At 46.5% G+C, this 22,104-nt stretch overlaps 1 protein-coding gene across 3 annotated transcripts in view; it reads left to right on the top strand.

Moving 5' to 3' along the window:
- The window catches only part of LOC149436410 (phospholipid scramblase 3-like), a 40,117-nt gene that overhangs the window by 596 nt on the left and 17,417 nt on the right, over window positions 1–22,104 (top strand). For all 3 annotated transcript variants that reach the window (XR_016308292.1, XM_089661645.1, XM_089661644.1), the window contains exons 2-5: window positions 12,555–12,608; window positions 13,982–14,009; window positions 15,505–15,689; window positions 20,364–20,525. Coding sequence is in view for 2 of the 3 variants with exons in the window: in XM_089661645.1 (XP_089517771.1) it covers window positions 12,561–12,608; window positions 13,982–14,009; window positions 15,505–15,689; window positions 20,364–20,525 (423 nt within the window). In the remaining variant the exon portion in view is untranslated. The remainder of the gene's footprint in view (window positions 1–12,554; window positions 12,609–13,981; window positions 14,010–15,504; window positions 15,690–20,363; window positions 20,526–22,104) is intronic.

Below are 22,104 nucleotides of genomic sequence, written 5' to 3'. Positions count from 1 at the left end.
TGTGATTCAGGTGTTCCAATCCCCTCCATATCATGTGATTCAGGTGCTCCAATCCCCTCCATATCATGTGATTCAGGTGCCCCAATCCCCTCCATGGACACAGGTGTATACAATCAAGCCCCTAGGCATGCAGACGGCTTCTACAAACATTGGTGAAAGAATGGGTCGCTCTCAGGAGCTCAGTGACTCCAAGCGTGGTCCCGTGATAGGTGGCCACCTGGGCAATAAGTCCATCCGTGACATTTCCTGGCTACTAAATATTCCACGCTCAACTGTTAGTGGGATTATAACAAAGTGGCAGCCACTGGGAACAACAGCCACTCAGCCACCAAGTGGTAGGTCACGTCACATGACAGGGCGGGGTCAGCGCATGCTGAAGCGCACAGTGCGCAGAAGTCACCAACTGTCTGCAGAGTCAATAGCTAAAGACCTCCAAACTTGGTGTGGCCTTCAGATGAGCCCAACAACAGTGCGTAGAGAGCTTCATGGAATGGGTTTCCATGGCCGAGCAGCTGCATCCAAGCCTTCCATCACCAAGTGCAATGCAAAGTGTCGGATGCCATGGTGTAAAGCACGCCGCCACTGGACTCTAGAGCAGAGGAGGCGTGTTCTCTGGAGGGACCAATCACGCTTCTCTGTCTGGCAATCCGATGGATGTGTCTGGGTTTGGCAGTTGCCAGGAGAACGGTACTTGCCTGACTGCATTGTGCCAAGTGTAAAGTTTGGTGGAGGGGGGATTATGGTGTGGGGTTGTTCTTCAGGGGTGGGGCTTGGCCCCCTAGTTCCAGTAAAGAGAACTCTTAAGGTGACATTTTGGACAATTTCATGCTCCCAACTTTGTAGGAAGAGTTTGGGGATGGCCCCTTCCTGTTCCAACATGACTGCCCACCAGTGCACAAAGCAAGGTCCATAAAGACATGGAGGAGCCAGTTTGGGGTGGAGGAACTTGACTGTCCTGCACAGAGTCCTGACCTCAACCCCATAGAACACCTTTGGGATGAATTAGAGCGGAGACTGTGAGCCAGGCCCCCTCCCCCGACATCAGTGCCTGACCTGACAAATGTGCTTCTGGAAGAATGGTCCAACCTTCCCATAGACACCCTCCTAAACCTTGTGGACGGCCTTCCCAGAAGAGTTGAAGCTGTTATAGCTGCAAAGGGCGGGGCCAACTCAATATTGAACCCTATGGACTAAGACTGGGGGGCCATTAAAGGTCATGTGTGTGGAAAGGCAGGCCGCCCAATATTGAACCCTACGGACTAAGATTGGGGGGCAATGAAAGGTCATGTGTGTGGAAAGGCAGACCAACTCAATATTGAACCCTACAGACTAAGATTGGGGGGGCCATGAAAGGTCATGTGGGGGGAAAGGCAGGCAGCCCAATACTTTTGGCAATATAGTGTATATCCTGAACATTGAGGGGTATGTTGCTAGAGGGGAATCTCTGGCAAAGCAGCTTGAGCCCATGTTGATGAGGACAAGGACCTTTTCCGAACAACCCTGGCCCGTTAGCTGTACAAAAGAGCACACAAACCCACCAAAAAAAAAAAACAATTGTGATGTGATCCGTTCCTCATGACTGCTCAACCTCGAGGATGGCTCCGGCGGATGATTGCTGAGTAAACGCAGGGTAGCCTGACCTGGGAGGTGTAACTTTGTTCACACTTCTCAAATCGATTTCTTCTGTGTGTAAATACACCTGTGATGGCGGAGTGGGTGGAACAGAACACACAAGGCTTTTATTGAAAGGCAAGGAAAGCAGAGATATGGTAGGCAGAGGTGTAAATCTGTAACACAGAGCTGAACACACTACAGGGATGGAAGGATGCAAACAAAGGGTTAAGTCCAGCCCACAGGGTAAAAGGTCCAAGCAGAGCAGGGTGAAGTCCAGCACACAGGGCAAAAGGTCCAAACAGAGCAGGGTTAAGTCCAGCACACAGGGTAAAAGGTCCAAGCTGAGCAAAGGTATGTCCAGCACACGGGAGAGAGTTCCGGGCAGAGCAGGGTTAAGTCCAGCACACAGGGCAAAGGGTTCCAGGCAGAGCAGGGTTAAGTACAGCCCACAGGGCAAAAGGTCTAAACAGAGCAGGGTTAAGTGCAGTACGCAAGACAAAAGGTCAAAGCAGATCAAGGTTAAGTCCAGCACACAGGGCAAGAGGTCCAAACAGAGCAAGGTTAAATTCAGCACACAGGGCAAGAGGTCCAAGAAGAGCAAAGTTAAGTCCAGAGTCAAAAGTAACAATCCATCCAGGTACAGCAAGTCACAGGCAACACACAGCCAACAGTTGCAGGAAGAGCAGAGAGGAGAGGAGAGCAGAGTCCCAGAGTCTAGGAAGACTTGCAGCCCTCAGCTCGTGTGTCCATCACAGGACTACACTCAGAAAATGGTCTGAGCCTTTCTGCCAGCATAGGGGAGATACAGTATATTGTCCCTTCAATTCAACCAAACCTCAAACACCCGGCACCGACACGTCTGGCTTTATCCAGCTGCAGGACACCTCGCTGTCTGTGCCTCCTGCTGAGATCAGCCTCATCTCCCACCCCCTGTGGGGCACAGGAACTCCTAGATCAGCCTCATCTCCCACCCCCTGTGGGGCACAGGAACTCCTAGATCAGCCTCATCTCCCACCCCCTGCGGAGCACAGGAACTCCTAGATCAGCCTCATCTCCCACCCTCTGCTGGGCACAGGAACTCCGAGATCAGCCTCATCTCCCACCCCCTGTGGGGCACAGGAACTCCTAGATCAGCCTCATCTCCCACCCCCTGTGGGGCACAGGAACTCCTAGATCAGCCTCATCTCCCACCCCCTGCGGAGCACAGGAACTCCTAGATCAGCCTCATCTCCCACCCTCTGCTGGGCACAGGAACTCCTAGATCAGCCTCATCTCCCACCCCCTGCGGGGTACAGGAAGTCGTAGGTCAGCCTCATCTCCCACCCCCTGCTGGGCACAGGAACTTCTAGACCAACCTCATCTCCCACCCCCTGCGGGGTACAGGAACTCCTAGATCAGGCTCCTCTCCCACCCCCTGCTGGGCACAGGAACTTCTAGATCAGCCTCATCTCCCACCCAATGCAGAGTACAGGAACTCCTACATCAGCCTCATCTCCCACCCCCTGTGGGGCACAGGAACTCTTAGATCATCTGCATCATCAGCAACCATGATGTCACCCGACCCCAATATTTACTGCCCAGGAATCCCCTGCCATGTAAACAAAGGGGTGGTTATAGCGTGACATCACCAACCACATGACCATATTTGGGCAATGAGATTGACTTATTTGCTTTATGACCATGGTCATAGTTGGGCGATGACATCACTGGGTACATAACCCGCCCCTCATTCAGCACCAAGGCCCAGGTTATGTCATTTGTGGCTCATTCACTGGGATTTTTCTGGTGAGTCGGCAGGTGTCATTCATAGTAAGATCTGCATCTCTTCACCAACATGACTGACAATGGGTTTACAAGGGGACATTTTTGGGGGTTCATAATCTGTCTTCTTCCTCTTGGTCTTCTTATTCTTGGTCTCTTCTTCCTCTTGGTCTCTGTTCATAATCTGTCTTCTTCCTCTTGGTCTTCTTATTTTCGGTCTCTCCTTCCTCTTGGTCCCTCTTCATAATCTGTCTTCTTATTCTTGGTCTTCCCTTCCTCTTGGTCCCTCTTCATAATCTGTCTTCTTCCTCTTGGTCTTCTTATTTTCGGTCTCTCCTTCCTCTTGGTCCCTCTTCATAATCTGTCTTCTTCCTCTTGGTCTTCCCTTCCTCTTGGTCCCTGTTCATAATCCATCTTCTTCCTCTTGATCTCCATCCTCTTCCTCTCTGTCATAAACTGAACACCCAGTTCCATTGCTATGCAGATGACACCCAACTCTACCTGTCTCTTCCCACATAGATTACTGCAAATCCCTTCTTTTTGGTCTCCCTCTCAGGTCCCCCCCATAAAATAAAACAGGTTCAGAACTCTGCTGCCCGTATCATCACTAGAACCCCCTCCTTTAATCACATCACTCCTGTCCTTCAACACCTCCACTGGCTTCCGGTCAAATACCATATTGATTTCAAGATTCTGTTACTTACCTTTAAGGCCATCCACAACCTCGCTCCTTCATACCTTTCCAAACCTCCAGCATATCAACAGACCCTCCCGCACTCTCAGGTCTTCTTCTTCCATCCACTTCAATGTTCCATCCGCCCGTCTGACCGCTGTGGAACTGAAATCCTTTAGCCACTCTGCCTCCCTGGCCCCCCACCACCTGACATCCGCAACATTGACGTCCTACCCACCTTTAAGCTGGCATACTCGGTCTGACTTCATTGATTTGTTTTTGTAATTTAACATTTTATGTCATGTATATTTATTTTCTTTCTTTTTCTTTCTTGGTGACCTTGGGTGTCCTGGAAGGCGCCTATGAACAAAATGGATGAATATTGTCTGGGGGGGCCCCTGTTGTTGTTGTTAAAGGAGCTTGTTCCTGGGGATGTCAAGAGCTGTGAAGGTGAGTGTGTCTCTCTCTCTCTCTCTCTCTCTCTCTCTCTCGCCATGGTGGCTGGTGTATGGGGGGCAGTGGTAGTGGAAGGCTTGGGTGGAGGGCAGGGGAGTTGTTGGTCAATGTCAGGCTCTTTCTGTGAGGGGGGCACCAATTTTTGTGTTGCCTAGGGCAGCACAAAACCTAAATACACCACTGATCAGAGCCCCTTCTAGTACAGATGAAGGGAATCCCTGCCATACATCTACCAGGAGAAGAGTCCGGGAACTGTCATTTACCAGCAATTGTCTCCTCTGTAAATGTTGGTGTTGCTGTAGTAGGCGGTACACATTTCACAGACGTGTCTCTTCGCAGGGAGGGTCAGGGCACCCCCCCCCCCCCCAGACATGGGTTTTAACATTTTTAACATTGCCCTTAAAACATTCTAGAAATCACTGATCTCCACCAGATGGAATTAAAAACATTTTTTTTATATCTCCCTCAGACAGTGCCCAGCCCCCCCCAAACCCCCCCCCCCCCCCCCCCGGAGCCCAGTGGTGTATTTAGGTTTTGTTCTGCCCTAGGCAACACAAAGATCAGACACTCCCTCCTGGCAGAGAGAGAGTCTGATGCCGACCAACGCCAAACACCCCCCACCCTCCCCACAACAGTGATCAACACCCCTGCCCCCCACCCAAGAGAGCCTTACACTAACAACCCCCCCTTCCCATGGCGACAGAGATAGAGACATTCCCCTTCACATCTTTGGACATCCCTGGTAATGGTAGTTAGGCTCTGCATATCCATCATGCAGCCCACAGCCTCTCTCGGATCCCCCCTGGTCCCCATGCCGCACATGTCTCTTCTTCCTGGGGGCGGTGCTGCCCCCCTAAAAAATGCCACCCTAGGCAAAGGTCTTGTTTGCCTTGTAAGTACGCCCCTGCCAATGCCATATGTGTGACAGTCCCTTGCCTAACAGCCGAGAAAAAAGCCAGAACTGTTTATTTTGTACCATTTGGCTGCCGTTGACTTCAATGGGGTTCAGATTCTGCACTCGAATTTTGGTCATGTTTGGTGAACCCATATTAACCACTTCCTGTCCAGCCCGTGTACATAAACGGGTGGACCGGATCAGTGCCAGAGCGGGGGGACGTTTCTAAATGTCCCCCCACATCCATTGCCTGTGTGCACTCCATGGGAGCGTACGGCACCATGATTGGACAGAGCGGAACACCGATTGCTGTACAGGACCTCTGTGTGAGATCCCAATTCATGTGATCCCTGATTAACCAATCAGTGATCACACGAACAGCAGTAAACTGTCACTTCCTGACATCATTGCTTACTACGTGTGAAATCTGTGAATGATCACAGAGATCACATGGTACAGGGCCATTCACAACAGCCTTGTACCATGTGACAAGCCGTGACCAATCACAGCTCACACAGTATTCCTCAATGGCTGCAGGAATGCAGCCAGAGAGAAGGAGAAATGATTCCTCTTACAGCCTTTATGGGTGTAAAAGCAATCAGTGTAAGAAAAAAAAAATCTTCATCACCCCCCACAAGTAGTACAGTGTCACCATGGTAACCCCACACTGCTAGGGTGACAGTATGTTAAAAAAAAAATACATTAATAACAATATAAAAATGTAAAAAATATTTTGAAAAAATATAATTTTTGGTTATAAACTAATTTGGGTTATATATATATTTTACTAAAAAGATAACTGAATACATTTTGGCCAAGATTTAGGAAGAAAGATTTTTTATTTCCACAATTTTATAAGAAAAACACATTTTTTTCAAAATTTTTGGACTTTTTCATTTATATAGCAAAAAAAAAAAATCCCAGCGGGGAATAAATACCACAAAAATAAAAGTTTTATCCATCTCAAAAAAAAATGTTAAAAAATTGTTGCATGACCACGCAATTGTCATTCAAAGTGCGATAGCGCTGAAAGCTGAAAACTGGCCTGGACAGGAACGGGGGGGGGGGGGTCCGGTCAGAGGTTGGTGGTTTCCTTGGCCCTCATGTACATGGGTGTCCTGTGTAGGGATGAAGGAAGCATGCCCGGGTTTTGTTCGAGGCGGGTTCAGCATACATGACTAAAGTTTGTGTGCTGAATCCAAACCCCGTGGAAGCCAAGATTTTATTTATTATTTATTTCAGGTACTTATAATTTACGCAGCTCATTACATATATATTGTACATTCACATCAGTCCCCGCCCCTGAGGAGTCTACAGTCTAAGGTCCCTAACTCACATTCATACATACACATACTAGGGACAATTTAGACAGGAGCCAATTCACCTCCCAGCATGTCTTTGGAGTGTGGGAGGAAACCAGTGAACCCGGAGGAAGCCCACACAAGCACAGGGAGAACATGCAAACTCCAGGCAGGTGGTGCCATGGTTGGGATTCGAACCAGCAACCGGAATAATGCCAGGGGGAAGTGCTAACCATTTAGCCACAGTGCTGCCCAATAGGAGCCAAATGTCAATAAACAGTTCTGGACATTTTCTGTTTGCCATAAGTATCCCCATTGAAACATTGTCTGTCCTGATGTAGCACCCTCCACAATAGGTTGCTAGGTTGGTCTGGTAAATGTAGTTCTTTTGCTCCACAATGGAGCCAGGTGTGATTGCCCTGGTCTGCTCTGGGTTTCACTGGCTGTGGGATTGGCTGCTTCCACCTGCCTTCTGGATAGTTCTAGAAAGTAGTGGGCTAGACGAGGCAAATCAGAAGCTGAATAGTTGTGTTGTCCCAGCCAATCCCTGGGGGAGGAAGCCCACATGCTGTCTGGGAGGGAGCATAAATAGCCTGAAGCCTGGAGCTGTCCGGTTCTTGTTCGGGAGTAGAAGTCCTCAACCTGGAGGGCCGCATTTACCAGGAGCTCATCAAAGTCCTACATATATTAAACTAGGGGGGGCTTTTTTGCTGGAAACCTCCGAAGATAAAGAAGGGGGATTTCACCTAGGATCAGGTCTGAAGAGACCACTAAGGAGATGTTTGCTTGATGCTGGATGGAGGCATCCAAGTACCCAAGGACTTGTGAGTACAGACCGGAGGGCAGGATCTGGGTGACTGTTCCTGTCTGGTAACCCCTGGTGCACTACAACTAATGGGTAGGCTCTGAGGAAAAGGATAAGTCCTCAAAATGCATTGGCCTTTGATTGTTCCATCGTTGTCTTACATCTTGATGTTTGAGGACCATTTGTGCCGTGCTCATGAGATGAATTTGTACTTTTTAAGATTTTGTACATGAACTATTTGAAAGGATAATGCACTAGGCCAGGGTGCCCTCTGTTTGTTTATTGTGATTGCAGTGCATATGGACCTCACCAGTCTTGTGAAGGCAGAAAGGCAGGTGCACCCCAAGAAGGCCACGTTTTGGCTGCAGCCTACTAACTCTTCCCGGGCCCCTTCCCAAAGCGCAGGAAGATCACAGCTTTCCATTTATTTGATCTAGCACTAAGGCTTGCCTGGCCTGAGTCATTGCTTGTGTTGTCCCCCTGCTGTCCATCCCCTCAGCCACTGTTGAAGGGACTGTTCCAAGAAGTATCTGAGAAGTGTCCTCCTATTGCTGTTCAGCATTCGGGAGGCTTCCTCCGCCCTATCCAAGTTGTGAGGGCAGCAAGGCAGGTGCACCCCAAGAAGGCCACGTTTTGGCTGCAGCCTACTAACTCTTCCTGGACCCGTTCCCCAAGCGCGGGAAGATCACAGCTTTCTATTTCTTTGCACTAAGGCTTGCCTGGCCTGAGTCATTGCTTGTGTTGTCCTCCTGTTGTCCAGTCCCTCAGCCACTGTTGAAGGGATTGTTCCAAGAAGTATCTGAGAAGTGTCCTCCTATTGCTGTTCAGCATTCGGGAGGCTTCCTCCGCCCTATCCAAGTTGTGAGGGCAGCAAGGCAGGTGCACCCCAAGAAGGCCACGTTTTGGCTGCAGCCTACTAACTCTTCCTGGACCCGTTCCCCAAGCGCGGGAAGATCACAGCTTTCTATTTCTTTGCACTAAGGCTTGCCTGGCCTGAGTCATTGCTTGTGTTGTCCTCCTGTTGTCCAGTCCCTCAGCCACTGTTGAAGGGATTGTTCCAAGAAGTATCTGAGAAGTGTCCTCCTATTGCTGTTCAGTATTCAGGAGGCTTCCTCTGCCCTATCCAAGTTAATCAGTGATACATTTTGAAAGGCAACCGCTAGACTGTTTACCCCAAGAGTGACTGTTGCCGTGTGCCTGGCTGACATTGCACCTACATGGGAGAAGAACCATGGGCAAATCAGCAGCTCCTGCGGGGGAGGTAGTGTTATACAGTGGGGCAAAAAAGTATTTAGTCCCCACCAATGGTGCAAGTTCTCCCACTTAAAAAGATGAGAGAGGCCTGTAATTGGCATCATAGGGAGACCTCAACTATGAGAGACAAAATGAGAAAACAAATCCAGACAATCACATTGGCTGATCTAGAAAGAATTTATTTGCCAATTATGGTGGAAAATAAGTATTTGGTGAATATCAAAAGTTCATGTCAATACTTTGTTATATATCCTTTGTTGGCAATGACAGAGGTCAGACGTTTCCTGGAAGTCTTCACAAGGTTGGCACACACTGTTGCTGGTATGTTGGCCCATCCTCCATGCAGATCTCCTCCTCCATGCAGCTCTCCTCTAGAGCAGTGATGTTTTGGGGCTGTTGCTGGGCAACACAGACTTTCAACTCCCTCCAAAGGTTTTCTATGGGGTTGAGATCTGGAGACTGGCTAGGCCACTCCAGGACCTTGAAATGCTTCTTACGAAGCCACTCCGTCGTTGCCCGGGCGGTATGTTTAGGATCATTGTCATGTTGGAAGACCCAGCCACGTTTCATCTTCAATGCCCTTGCTGATGGAAGGAGGTTTGCACTCAAAATCTCATGATGGCCCCATTCATTCTGTCCTGTACATGGATCAGTCGTCCTGGTCCCTTTGTGGAGAAACAGCCCCAAAGCATGGTGTTGCCACCCCCATGCTTCACAGTAGGTATGGTGTTCTTTGGATGCAACTCCGCATTCTCTCTCCTCCAAACACGACGAGTTGTGTTTCTACCAAACAGTTCTCTTTTGGTTTCATCTGACCATATGACATTCTCCCAATCCTCTTCTGGATCATCCAAATGCTCTCTAGCAAACTTCAGACGGGCCCCGACATGTACTGGCTTAAGCAGGGGGCCACGTCTGGCACTGCAGGATCTGAGTCCCTGGCAGCATAGTGTGTTACTGATGGTAGCCTTTGTTACGTTGGTCCCAGCTCTCTGCAGGTCATTCACTAGGTCCCCCCGTGTGGTCCTGGGATTTTTGCTCACCGTTCTTGTGATCATTATGACCCCACGGGGTGAGATCTTGCGTGGAGCCCCAGATCGAGGGAGGTTATCAGTGGTCTTGTATGTCTTCCATTTTCTAATTATTGCTCCCACAGTTGATGTGTTCACACCAAGCTGCTTGCCTATTGCAGATTCAGTCTTCCCAGCCTGGTGCAGGTCTACAATTTTTGTTTCTGGTATCCTTCGACAGCTCCTTGGTCTTCACCATAGTGGAGTTTGGAGTGTGACTGTTTGAGGTTGTGGACGGGTGTCTTTTATACTGATAACAAGTTCAAACAGGTGCTATTGATACAGGTAATGAGTGCAGGACAGAGGAGCCTCTTAAAGAAGAAGGTCCAGGTCTGTGAGAGCCAGAAATCTTGCTTGTTTGTAGGCGACCAAATACTTATTTTCCACCATAATTTGCAGATAAATTCTTTCCAGATCAGCCAATGAGATTGTCTGGATTTGTTTTCTCATTTTGTCTCTCATAGTTGAGGTCTCTCTATGATGCCAATTACAGGCCTCTCTCATCTCTTTAAGTGGGAGAACTTGCACAATTGGTGGTGACTAAATACTTTTTTGCCCCACTGTATGAACAAAGGGTTAATGATTTAGATGCTGGCCTTCTGTATGGCAGGTCAGCCTATCCTAAGTCTTTATATTGGCTGACTCTGGCTCTATTGGCTGAATTTGCTCAGAAATATTTGCAGTCAGAAGTGAAAAGTCCAAAAGATAAGAAATATCAGCCTCTTGTGATCTCCATAGAGAAGAGCGCATAGACAGGGAGAAAGGAGGAGAGAGCAGAGTGACGGAGAGATGAGCTCATCACCGTCCTCCTTCTCATTTCATTATCCAGCCATAGCCCAGAAGCTGAGACCTTGATGACCACAGGCAGATGTATAATAGAATGTATATAATGATACAATGTATAATAGAATGTATATAATGATACAATGTATAATAGGATGTATATAATGATACAATGTATAATAGGATGTATATAATGATACAATGTATAATGAAATGTATATAATGACACAATGTATAATAGGATGTATATAATGATACAATGTGTAATGGAATGTATATAATGATACAATGTATAATAGGATGTATATAATGATACAATGTATAATGGAATGTATATAATGATACAATGTATAATGGAATGTATCTAATGATACAATGTATGATAGGATGTATATAACGATACAATGTATAATAGGATGTATATAATGATACAATGTATAATGGAATGTATATAATGATACAATGTGTAATGGAATGTATATAATGATACAATGTATGATAGGATGTATATAACGATACAATGTATAATGGAATGTATATAATGATACAATTTATAATAGGATGTATATAACGTATAATGGATAATAGGATGTATATAACGTATAATGGGATGTATATAATGATACAATGTATCTCTCCTCTATTCAGAGATAAAAAAGAAGGGGTGGCCTTCACAATGACTGTTCACTGTGATATCCAATCAGAGGCTATCACAGCGATCATGTGACCTGGAACTGGGAGTTCCAGGTCCCAATCGTTAGAACAGCACCCGGGGCTCTCAGTGACACTGTGATGGATTTGGTAAAATGTGTATTTCATTTCAAATTGAATATATATATATATATATATATATATATACTTTTTTTTTATACACATCTTTTTACATATTTACTTTTATACTTTAATACTATTTCTTTCCACATATTTATAAATGTTTAGCATGAATACATATGTTGTGTGAATATTTTCTGCCTGCTGGGCTTTGTGGTACTTTAAGAAATCCTTGCTTAAGAAATGTTTGCTCACAGGAACAGACCCCCTCCCATCGTGTGATTTGGAAGACAAAGGAATGTTGTTTTCCTATAAGATAAGACGCAAGAAGATCACACCTATACCATGACGGAGATTGTTTTCCTGTAAAGTGACCAATCAAAGACTAATATGATGCTTATGCTGTTATCACGTGATGTTCGCATCATTTTTCATATATAAACTCACGGTTTCATTTCAATAAATTAGAGAGAAGTTTTCACAGACCAAACGTGTCAGTGTGAGTTTCTTCATGTGCGCACATTCCAGAAGCTGGCCAGCATCCTAAATTAGGACAGGAACAGATAAGCACCGGACGATTCAGTCCTTGACTAAATCAACACCGCAGTCTTTGTGCTGGGAGAGCGGTATGCAGCACACTCGGCACAAAGACAGGTACACAAATTAGTGGCCCCACAGAAAAAAGTCCAGTGGGTGGGGCCACTAATTTGCGTTCGCTCAGCGTCAAGGGGTTCATCTTTATCCGAGTCAGTTCCTCTGCTACCTCTGTGTCTGGAAATCCTACAAATGATCAGAAGGCTGCAGGGGAAGGAGGGAGGTACCAAATTTCCACTAAGATCACCATGGTGATCTGACCAGAAAAGGGAGCCGGATACCTGTCAAAACCAAATTCCCACTCCTTCCCCCCCCAAAAAAAAAGTGCCAATAATTAAAGAGGAAGGAGAGAGGGAGGATTGCCAAGAAGCTGAATTCCCCTGAATTTTGAAGCCCAAATGTAATGAAAATGTATTTTTTCTTCTTGGCGCAGTGTCGGGTCAGTATGGGTGTCTTTGTCCCCTCGGAGTATATGTTATCCCATACTTCCTGTCCCGGTGACCACCAGGCATTGAGGTCATAAAATCATCCTGCCAGTGTCACCTACTAATCTATTGATCTTTATTATATGTTGCAGGGCACTATGGCTGGACTTCCCATTGTTCCACCTGGCCTGGAACATCTTCTTCAGGTGAGATATGTAAAGGGTACCTGTGTGGAGGGCAACTTACACCCCCAGGCACTGAATCTGAGGCAACAGTTGGTCTGTAGAAGAAGTATTTAATGTGGAACTCCAGCCAGACCTGAGATACGATCAGTTTTTATTTTCGGTGTGTCTGTCAGATAATAGGTATAGGTTTTCACCTTCCAGTCTACTCACCCCAATACATTGATCCCCTCACCCCATGCACTCATCTCCTCGCCCCAGGCTCCTGTCCTATCCCCCCAGACACTTCTCTTCTCATCTACAGCACTGTTCACCCTGTACCAGGGGCGGACTGACCATTGGGAAACTTGGGCACTGCCCGAGGGCCTGGGGTCAGTAGGGGGCCCCATGAGATGTCCCTGGTACTTTTTCATATGCTTTTTTGGGCGTGGTTTGAGTGTGGGCGAGGACACAGGGGCCCCATGAGTTGTCAGTCCACCCCTGCCCTGTACATTCATCCCCTTAATCCAGGCTCTCATTCTCTTGCTTCAGACAACCCCTCATTCCATGTCCTATCAGCTCACACAAACCCATCTCCACACTCCACACTCCCATCCCTTCATCATAAACACCCATCTACTCATCCCTGACACCACCCTCACCCATCCATCACCCCAGGCTCTTATCCTATCACCCTGGATGCACATCTACTCAGCCCTGACACCACCCTCACCCATCTATCACCCCAGACTCCCATCCCCTACTCAACCCTGACACCCTAACACCCATCCATCACCCCAGACTTCAATCCCCTACTCAACCCTGACACCCATCTATCACCCCAGACTTCAATCCCCTACTCAACCCTGACACCCATTCATCACCCAAGCTCCTATCCCATCACCCTGGAAGCACATCTACTCAACCCTACCACACATCCATCACCCCAGACTCCCATCCTCTACACCCTGACACCCTAACACCCATCCATCACCCCAGACTCCCATCCCCTACTCAACCTTAACATCTATCCATCACACCAGATGCGTATACCCTACTCAAACCTGACACCCATCTATCACCCCAGACTCCCATTCCCTACTCAACCTTGACACCCTTTCATCATCCCAGATTCCCATCCCCTACTCAACCCTGACACCCTAACACCTATCCATCACCACAGATTCCTATCCCCTACTCAACCCTGACACCCATCATCACCCCAGGCTCCCATCCCCTCACCGGCACCCATCTACTCAACCCCTGTGACCTCTCCTCCCAGGGGACCATTCTCTGATCTATGGCACTCCTTTATTTTCCTCAGACATCTGTTAGACATGGTGGTATTGATATAAGAGTTGGTCCTGGTTATGGTAACCAGGAATATGCTGCTGACTCGTCTTTGTTCTGTTTAACAGGTCAATGGACTCTCCGTAAAAGAGACAAGTAAGTGTTGTTTTTGTGTAAAATTTGAATATTTCCACCAACAAGTTATTCCTCCCTTTCCCCCCGAATCTCCATTAGTTTTCCACCAATTACCGGGATCCTCTACAAGTGTAGGCAGCTCTTCCTTCTTATGTTCATTGAAATAATACATTTAACAGAGAATCCTTCCTGCTCCTCTTATTGGGAGAACTGATTAGATCTCCAGACATAACCGACTAACGACTTTGCCTTAAATGGGATACATTGTGATTTTGTGCATTGCTTTATGATTGTAAAGGGGGCTCCTGATTGGCAGGCTGTTGGCCAAAAAAATTGCCCAAGCTGCTGCCCCACTCCTCCTTGGGTAGGACAATAACCCATTGCTATAGATGAAAGCCTCCACCACATTGCGCTCCCTCCTTGCCATAGGCCATCCCCCGACATCCCTGGCCATTAACCTTCAAAGGAAAGCTATGTCCACACAAAAGGTAGTTTCTGCACTTTATTGTTGATCTTCAAAAATGGCAGTGACACATCACATTGACATGCTGACAAGTGTCTTAAGCAAACGCCGCCATACACAAAAGTGGACAAGCTGTAGCAGTCACATGTGAAAGCATAACATTACACAGCACTCATAAGCATCTCCTCTCTCCTCTGCTTGGGAGCACCACAGTGCTGGGACCCATCTCCCCATGTACTAAATCTGTAGCAACCTACTCTGTATAAACTGAAACTCACAAGGTGATGTATCCTGCTGTCAGCCAAGATTGACAAGCTTCCTTCTGTAGTACACCAGTCTGTCTTTCTATGTCCCACTCCATAGGTCAAGTCGGGTATGCTCCCAAATGTCACTATCAGTCCCAAGGCATTAGTACTCATGTCAGAGAACACTTAGCCTGGCCTAAAAGACCTTTTTGCATGCTGCTCCCAGTCCTCATGGTCCACGCTTTGAGTCCTCATGGTCCATGTTTTGAGTCAGGACAACCACAGATGGCTCTTCTGGGTGTGATCTCATCTGGGTCTTCTGCCCTGTGCAGGGCAATAGCTAACTACATCTCCAGAGCCGTGGGGTGTTTGGGTCCCATGCCTCATCTCACCTAAGGCTCCTCCCACCCTGGCATCTATATGGGGGGCTCAACACCCAATGGCATAATTCCCTATTATTTTGGGGCAAAGCAACCTAATGGCAGACTGGCTAACTGCATCTACTTGCATGTATTATGGTCAGAATAGTTCATATTAATAGTGTATTATTTTCATAACCAGCCAGCGGGTGGGGCTCTATAGTCTCCGTTTCATACTGAGCTCCTCCCACCAGTAGGAGGGTTTACCTGAAAAAGACATGACATTTGCTATAATCTGTGTATCTATAGATATTTGGATTCCAGGAACGGTAGATGTCAAGTTACATCGGAGGGATGAAGGATGTGGGAACGTTTTGTCTATGTTTTGCAGAATCCCAGAGATGTTTGACCTCGTTCACTAAATTCTTTTTATGATTCTATCTTTTCAGGGAACAGTATGTTCCAGAGTCGTTGTACGTACGATTTGTTTGACAGGAATGGCCAATTACTGTACCACGCCGCTGAGCAGCGGAAGTGTTGTGGTCCTCGGATGGATTGCAGGGTTACCAACACCCAAGGATTTAATGTCCTCAACCTTCTCGTGCCTTTAGAGTGGTGTAGCTTGGACACTAAGGTATGAAAGACCAACAACACCAAGTTTGGGACCCCTGGGTCTCTCACTTTCTCCTAAGGGGCTTTGATAGTTGCCGCCTCAAACTCTAAGTCATATGACTTTGGAAGAGAAAGTTACGGCAAACTGCGGACCCCCCCCTGACCAATTCTTCTCCCCCCTTCCGTCCCATTCTTTCCTTTACTTACCAATCCCCAACCTCTTCCCTGCCTCCCTTACTCTTCTGCTCTTCCCTAACCCAGTGTTTCTCAACCTTTTTTCAGTCAAGGAACCCTTTAAAATTATGGACAGTCTGGAGGCACCCTTTAAAATTAAGGACAGTCTCGAGGCACCCTTTAAAATTAAGGACAGTCTTGAGGCCCCCCATTCTAAAATGTGAGAAAAGATTCTAATAGTTTTATATAACGCAGCAACATCCACACATGTAGGTCACCCAACATTACAGGTGGTTTATTTCTCCAAAATACACTTTTGCACACTGGTACTGACTAGTATTCCAATGTTTCTCTTCTCCCTCAGCTTTTCTCCATCACTGAGATAATGTGACCCCCAGCACTGATGGAGAGGAGTGGGGGAGGGTCAAACTAGGATGCTGTGCAGGCAGCTGACATCCTTCTTATCAACTGATGATGTCATTGGTTGTCAGGACGCTGGCGGCTAGAAGGTCATAATAGCGCACAATGGAAACCTGTGGTTTTGTGTGACTAAAAGGTCGGCTTGTTCCACCCGCTGGCTGTATACAAGTTTTGGACAATTTTTAGACATTTTGCCAAGGCACCCCTGAAGAAACCTCAAGGCACCCCTGAAGAAACCTCAAGGCACCCCTGAAGAAACCTCAAGGCACCCCGGTTCAGAAAGGCTGCTCCAGCCTGTTCCCTCGTATAATGTTTGCTCATGGCTTTCTGATTTTGTTATCGTTGAAGATATTACTATACAGGGGCATCTCAATAAATTAGAATATCATCAAAAAGTGAATTTATTTCAGTAATTCAGTTCAAAAAAGCGAAACTCCTATATGATATAGATTCACTACAGACAGAGTGATACATTTCAAGCATTTCTTTCTGGATTGTGGCTCACAGGTAGTGAAAACCCAAAATTCAGTAACTCAGAAAATTAGAATATTACATAAGTCCAATAGAAAAAAGTTTTTTTTTTAATACAGAAATGTTGTCTTACTGAAAAGTCTGTCCATGTCCAGTATAGTATGTACTCAATACCTGTCCGGGGCTCCTTTTTCATGAATTACTGTATCAACGCGGCGTGGCATGGAGGCGATCAGCCGGCGGCAGTGCTGAGATGTTATGGAAGTTCAGGTTGCGGCCTTCAGCTCATCTGCATTGTTGGGTCTGGTGTCTCTCATCTTCCTCTTGACAATACCCCACAGACTCTCTATGGGGTTTAGGTCCAGCGAATTTGCTGGCCAATCAAGCACAGTAATCCCACGGTCATTAAACCAGGTATTAGTACTTTTGGCAGTGTGGGCAGGTGCCATGTCCAGATGGAAAATGAAATCAGCATCCCCATCATGCTGGTTAACAGATGGAACCATGAAGTGCTCTAGAATTTCCTGGTAGAGGGTTGTGCTGACTTTGGACTACATAAAGCACAGTGGACCAACACCAGCAGATGACATGGCTCCCCAAATCATCACTAACTGTGGAAACTTCACACTGGACCTCACGCTACTTGGATTCCATGCCTCACCACTCCTCTTCCAGACTCTGGGACCTTGATTTCCACATGAAATGAAAAATTTACTTCCATCTGAAAAGAGGAATTTGGACCACCAAGTCCTTTTGCACCTTTTTCTACCACGCTTTTTCCTTCCACTCAACTTCCCATTAATGTGCTTGGATACAGCACTCTGTGAACAGCCAGCTTCTTTAGCAATGACCTTTTGTGACTTACCCTCCTTCTGGAGGGTGTCAATGACTGTCTTCTGGACAACTGTCAAGTCAGCAGTCTTCCTCGTGATTGTGTATCCTACTGAACCAGACTGAGAGACCATTTAAAGACTCAGGAAACCTTTACAGATGTGTAACGGAACTGGACCCAGAGTGCACTCGGGTATTTCCGTTAGATTCCCGCTTCCCTGTCTGAACACAGATCCACGGACACCACCGCTGACCATACAGGAAATAGGCAGCACCAGGCTTCTTAACACAGGAAGTGAACTGCTTTATTTTAACACAAACACAAGATATATACACAGGGCGGGGAAATACAACCAGGAACAGGAAACGCATCAGCAGGCCGTCCCATCAGGGGGAAGGGCTGCTGGAAACACCCCCCCACCAAACCAAGATACACAATAGAACAATGGGATGCACCACCTGGCAGTAGACAATACAGGAACACATACATCCCATAATAGTTTGCTTGCAAGTAAGACACAATAGAACAATGGGATGCAGCACATGGCAGTGAACAATGAACAACCCCCACACCCCACCTATACATGTCCACACAATACTAGGACAGATCACCCTGCACCCCTAACAGGCACAGGGTGACTTACACATAATGGGAACATGGGGAGCTGATACAGGGGTCCCCCCACCCCCAAAAGTCACTCCCGTCACAAGGTGTTTGGAGTTAATTAGCTGATTAGAGTGTGACACCGTGCGTCTACAACTTTTTTTGTCACAATATTCTCATTTTCTCAGATACTTTTTGAGTTGAATTACTGAAATAATAATAAAAATAATACAGCGCAAATAATCAAAACTGTGACAAATTATATGTGAAAGTCCCCCAAAAAAGTCCAAAAAAAGTCCCAAGTTGAAGTCCAATGTCCCAAAAAATGTGAAAAATTATTATTTACTGAAACTTTATAAATTTTCCAGCTTGCTCACATCTTCTGTGAAAAGCATTTTATAGATCCAGAAGATCTGAGCAAGTTGGAAAATGTATAAAGTTTGAGTAAATAATAATTTTTTCACATTTTTTGGGACATTGGACTTTAATTTGGGACTTTTTTTGGACATTCCCATATAATTTGTCAGTTTTGATTATTTGTATTTGCGCTGTATTATTTTAATTATTATTTTTTGATGTTTAGTCAATTCTTGAACAGCTGCATTTAATTTTTCACCTAATTTTTCACTCATTTCCTTGGTTGATAGATATTTTGTATGAATTACTGAAATAAATTACATTTTTGATGATATTCTGATTCATTGAGATGCACCTGTGTGTTCTTGTCATGTTTTTTTTATTTTTTTAAGCTGACAAGCCTTTTCTTTATCCCTTGTTCTGCCCTTTTCTGTACCTGTTGATGAACACTTCAGTATTCTCTGATTCATTTTTAATGTTTAGATACGTATAACCCTTATCTGAAATGTCTTGTTGATATTGTCCTATCAATGAAAAACATTGAACCAGAAAGATTCCCAATTGGGGACCTGTGAGATAAGTGACAACCCTTTAAGTAGCATACATGGTATGACCCATGTCTAGGTCCATTTCCTATATGCTGCAACCCTCTAATAACATACAAGACATGGACCTCTAGGATAAGCTGCAGACCCCGTACATTCACTGGGGCAGGATTGTGGGGATGAGACCCTTGTCCCTGACAACAAGGGGGCCAGGTGCCTTGTCACCGGCCTTCACTGACCCCCTTTCCTGGCAAGGTACCCTTCCAATGTCAAGGGCATGTGGCCTGGTATGGTTTAGGAGGGAAGCAGAGGACATGATCACACCCCCTTTCCTGGCCAGCCAAGATACTTGTCTGGACAAAGGGTCCAGTATGGAATTTTAGGGGGATTCCACACTTTTTTTTTTTTATTTGTGTAAAGGGTCCGCTTTAAAAACCTATACCAGACCCCTGTCTACGATAAGGATCTGTTATAGATTTTGAGGGGAACCCCATATTTGTTTTCTTCTAAAAGGATCTTCTGTGGGGCACGTGGACTGGTATGTTTGTTTTTATTTTGGGGGGAGGGGGGGCCCTTTTCCTTTCCTCACCTTCCAGGCTAGGACTGGTGAGACACAAGACATGGCCCTCTGGAACTGATTACATTTTAGACATGACCCTATACAACTGATCTCCAAGGCCTTCGGGAATACAAGAAATCTACATCTTGGACTGGTAAGAGGGAAGGCATCTCTGATTGGTGTTATAGTATACAGGTATGTAATATGTTACGCGTCCTGTGAGACTAGTTACATACAACATACATTGTCCAGGTAGATGACCCTCAACTGCTGAGAACCTAAAACACTAAAGCTTCTATGATGAAAGCCTTAATCCTCTAAAACTGGTTAGATCTAAGGTACAAACGTATAGGTCTGGTAATATCAAAGCCATGGACCTCTAAGACTGGTGAGGAATAACATGGATTTCACGGACTGGTGAAATACAAGACACAGGCCTCTAGGACTGTTGTGATACAACATATGTTCATCTAAGACTGGTGAGAACAACAAATGCACAGCTTTGTGGACTATAGGGACTGATGGAAGCTAAAACATGGTCATCTAGGTGGAGCTGGTTACAAGATTTGGTCCACCAAAGCTGATTAGATATGAGATATGTTCCCGTCCCTTTAGAACTGATGAATAATGACAAGTAAGGGGCCCAGGCAAACCTACTGGACAGCCAAAGTACAGTTCTGGATATGATGACCAAGCTCATTAGACAACTCCTTGTGACAATTTTTTTTATTATAGTTGCAGGTCTCCAGTCCCTCTGGGGAGCTCCTCGGCTACATAGTCAAAGAGTGGACAAGTTTTACCTTGAGCTTCGACATCTTGGATCCATCGGGACTTGTTTGTTTTAAAGTGAAAGGTCCAGGATGGGGGGAAGGCTTTATGTCTGACCTCAATTATAAGGTCAGTCTATCGTCACGTGTCAAATGCTTTTATGCTATTGTAATAACTGTAGAAATAGTTATTGGGTTGCCCTAGTCCGGTGGCTGAGGGGAACATCTGCCATGCCCTCTGCCCTCTGCGGGCTTCTTTTCTAACCTGACTCTGATGTAAAAAATTAACAAAAATGCTCTTTTAATGCTTTTTTGTGTTTTTACAGTCTTATTTTTTTAGGAGCATTATTAGCCCCAGCAGGGAAGTCAAGAACTGGTGAATTGTTTTCGAAATGTTCTAGCTCAAGGTGGCAACAAACCATCACTAGTGAGCCTGAGCAGTGCTGCAAGAATGCTTCCAGGGGTGGTGACCAAGGAAACAATTACAGAGAAGCGATATGGCTGCACTGTGGCATACGGAGGAGTGCTTTAAATTGTGCATTACCATTGGCTTTGTGAGCCCAAAAACAGTGAAGTGGGAGGAGAACCTGGTCATGCCAAAGTCACAAGACCGGCTTTGATGAGGTGCCCAATCAAAAATCACCACCTCCTCCTTATTCATGGGTAGGTGAGAGGAGACGACGATTATTGATCAGGCACCTGCTGAATTCATTTTTGGAGGCGTTATATAGATGACGTCCTATTTTTGTGGCAGGGGGATTATGATTGTTTAAATCCATTTATGGAGGGACTTAACCAAAATTTGGATTTAACTGCAGTATTTCTAGATGTAATGTTCATTTCATTACCCGTACTTCTTTTTTTTTCAAAACAACCAATCGAAATGGGTATATCCCTTAAAGTGTTAATAAACCCTGGACCCTGCATTCACTACATCCGCTCTCTCCGGACCCCGCATTCCCTGTATCTGCTCTTCCTGGACCCCGCATTCACTATATCCGCTCTCCCCGGACCCCGCATTCACTATATCCGCTCTCTCCGGACCCCGCATTCCCTGTATCTGCTCTTCCTGGACCCCGCATTCACTATATCCGCTCTCCCCGGACCCCGCATTCACTATATCCTCTCTCCCCGAACCCCGCATTCACTATATCCGCTCTCCCCGGACCCCACATTCACTATATCCGCTCTCCCCGGACCCCACATTCCCTATATCCGCTCTCCCCGGACCCCGCGTTCACTACATCCGCTCTCCCCGGACCCCGCATTCACTATATCCGCTCTCCCCGGACCCCGCATTCACTATATCCGCTCTCCCCGGACCCCGCATTCACTATATCCGCTCTCCCCGGACGCAGCATTCACTATATCCGCTCTCCCCGGACCCCACATTCCCTATATCCGCTCTCCCCGGACCCCGCATTCACTATATCCGCTCTCCCCGGACCCCGCATTCACTATATCCGCTCTCTCCGGACCCTGCATTCACTATATCCGCTCTCCCCGGACCCCGCATTCACTATATCCGCTCTCTCCGGACCCTGTATTCACTATATCCGCTCTCTCCGGACCCCGCATTCCCTGTATCTGCTCTTCCTGGACCCCGCATTCACTATATCCGCTCTCCCCGGACCCCGCATTCACTATATCTGCTCTCCCCGGACCCCGCATTCACTATATCCGCTCTCCCCGGACCCCGCATTCACTAT

This window comes from Staurois parvus, unplaced genomic scaffold (assembly GCF_062004578.1).
Source record: "Staurois parvus isolate SC_StPar_1 unplaced genomic scaffold, SC_StPar_1.0 ptg001358l, whole genome shotgun sequence".
Classification (NCBI taxonomy): domain Eukaryota; kingdom Metazoa; phylum Chordata; class Amphibia; order Anura; family Ranidae; genus Staurois; species Staurois parvus.
This window is presented reverse-complemented; position numbering and strand designations above follow the sequence as displayed.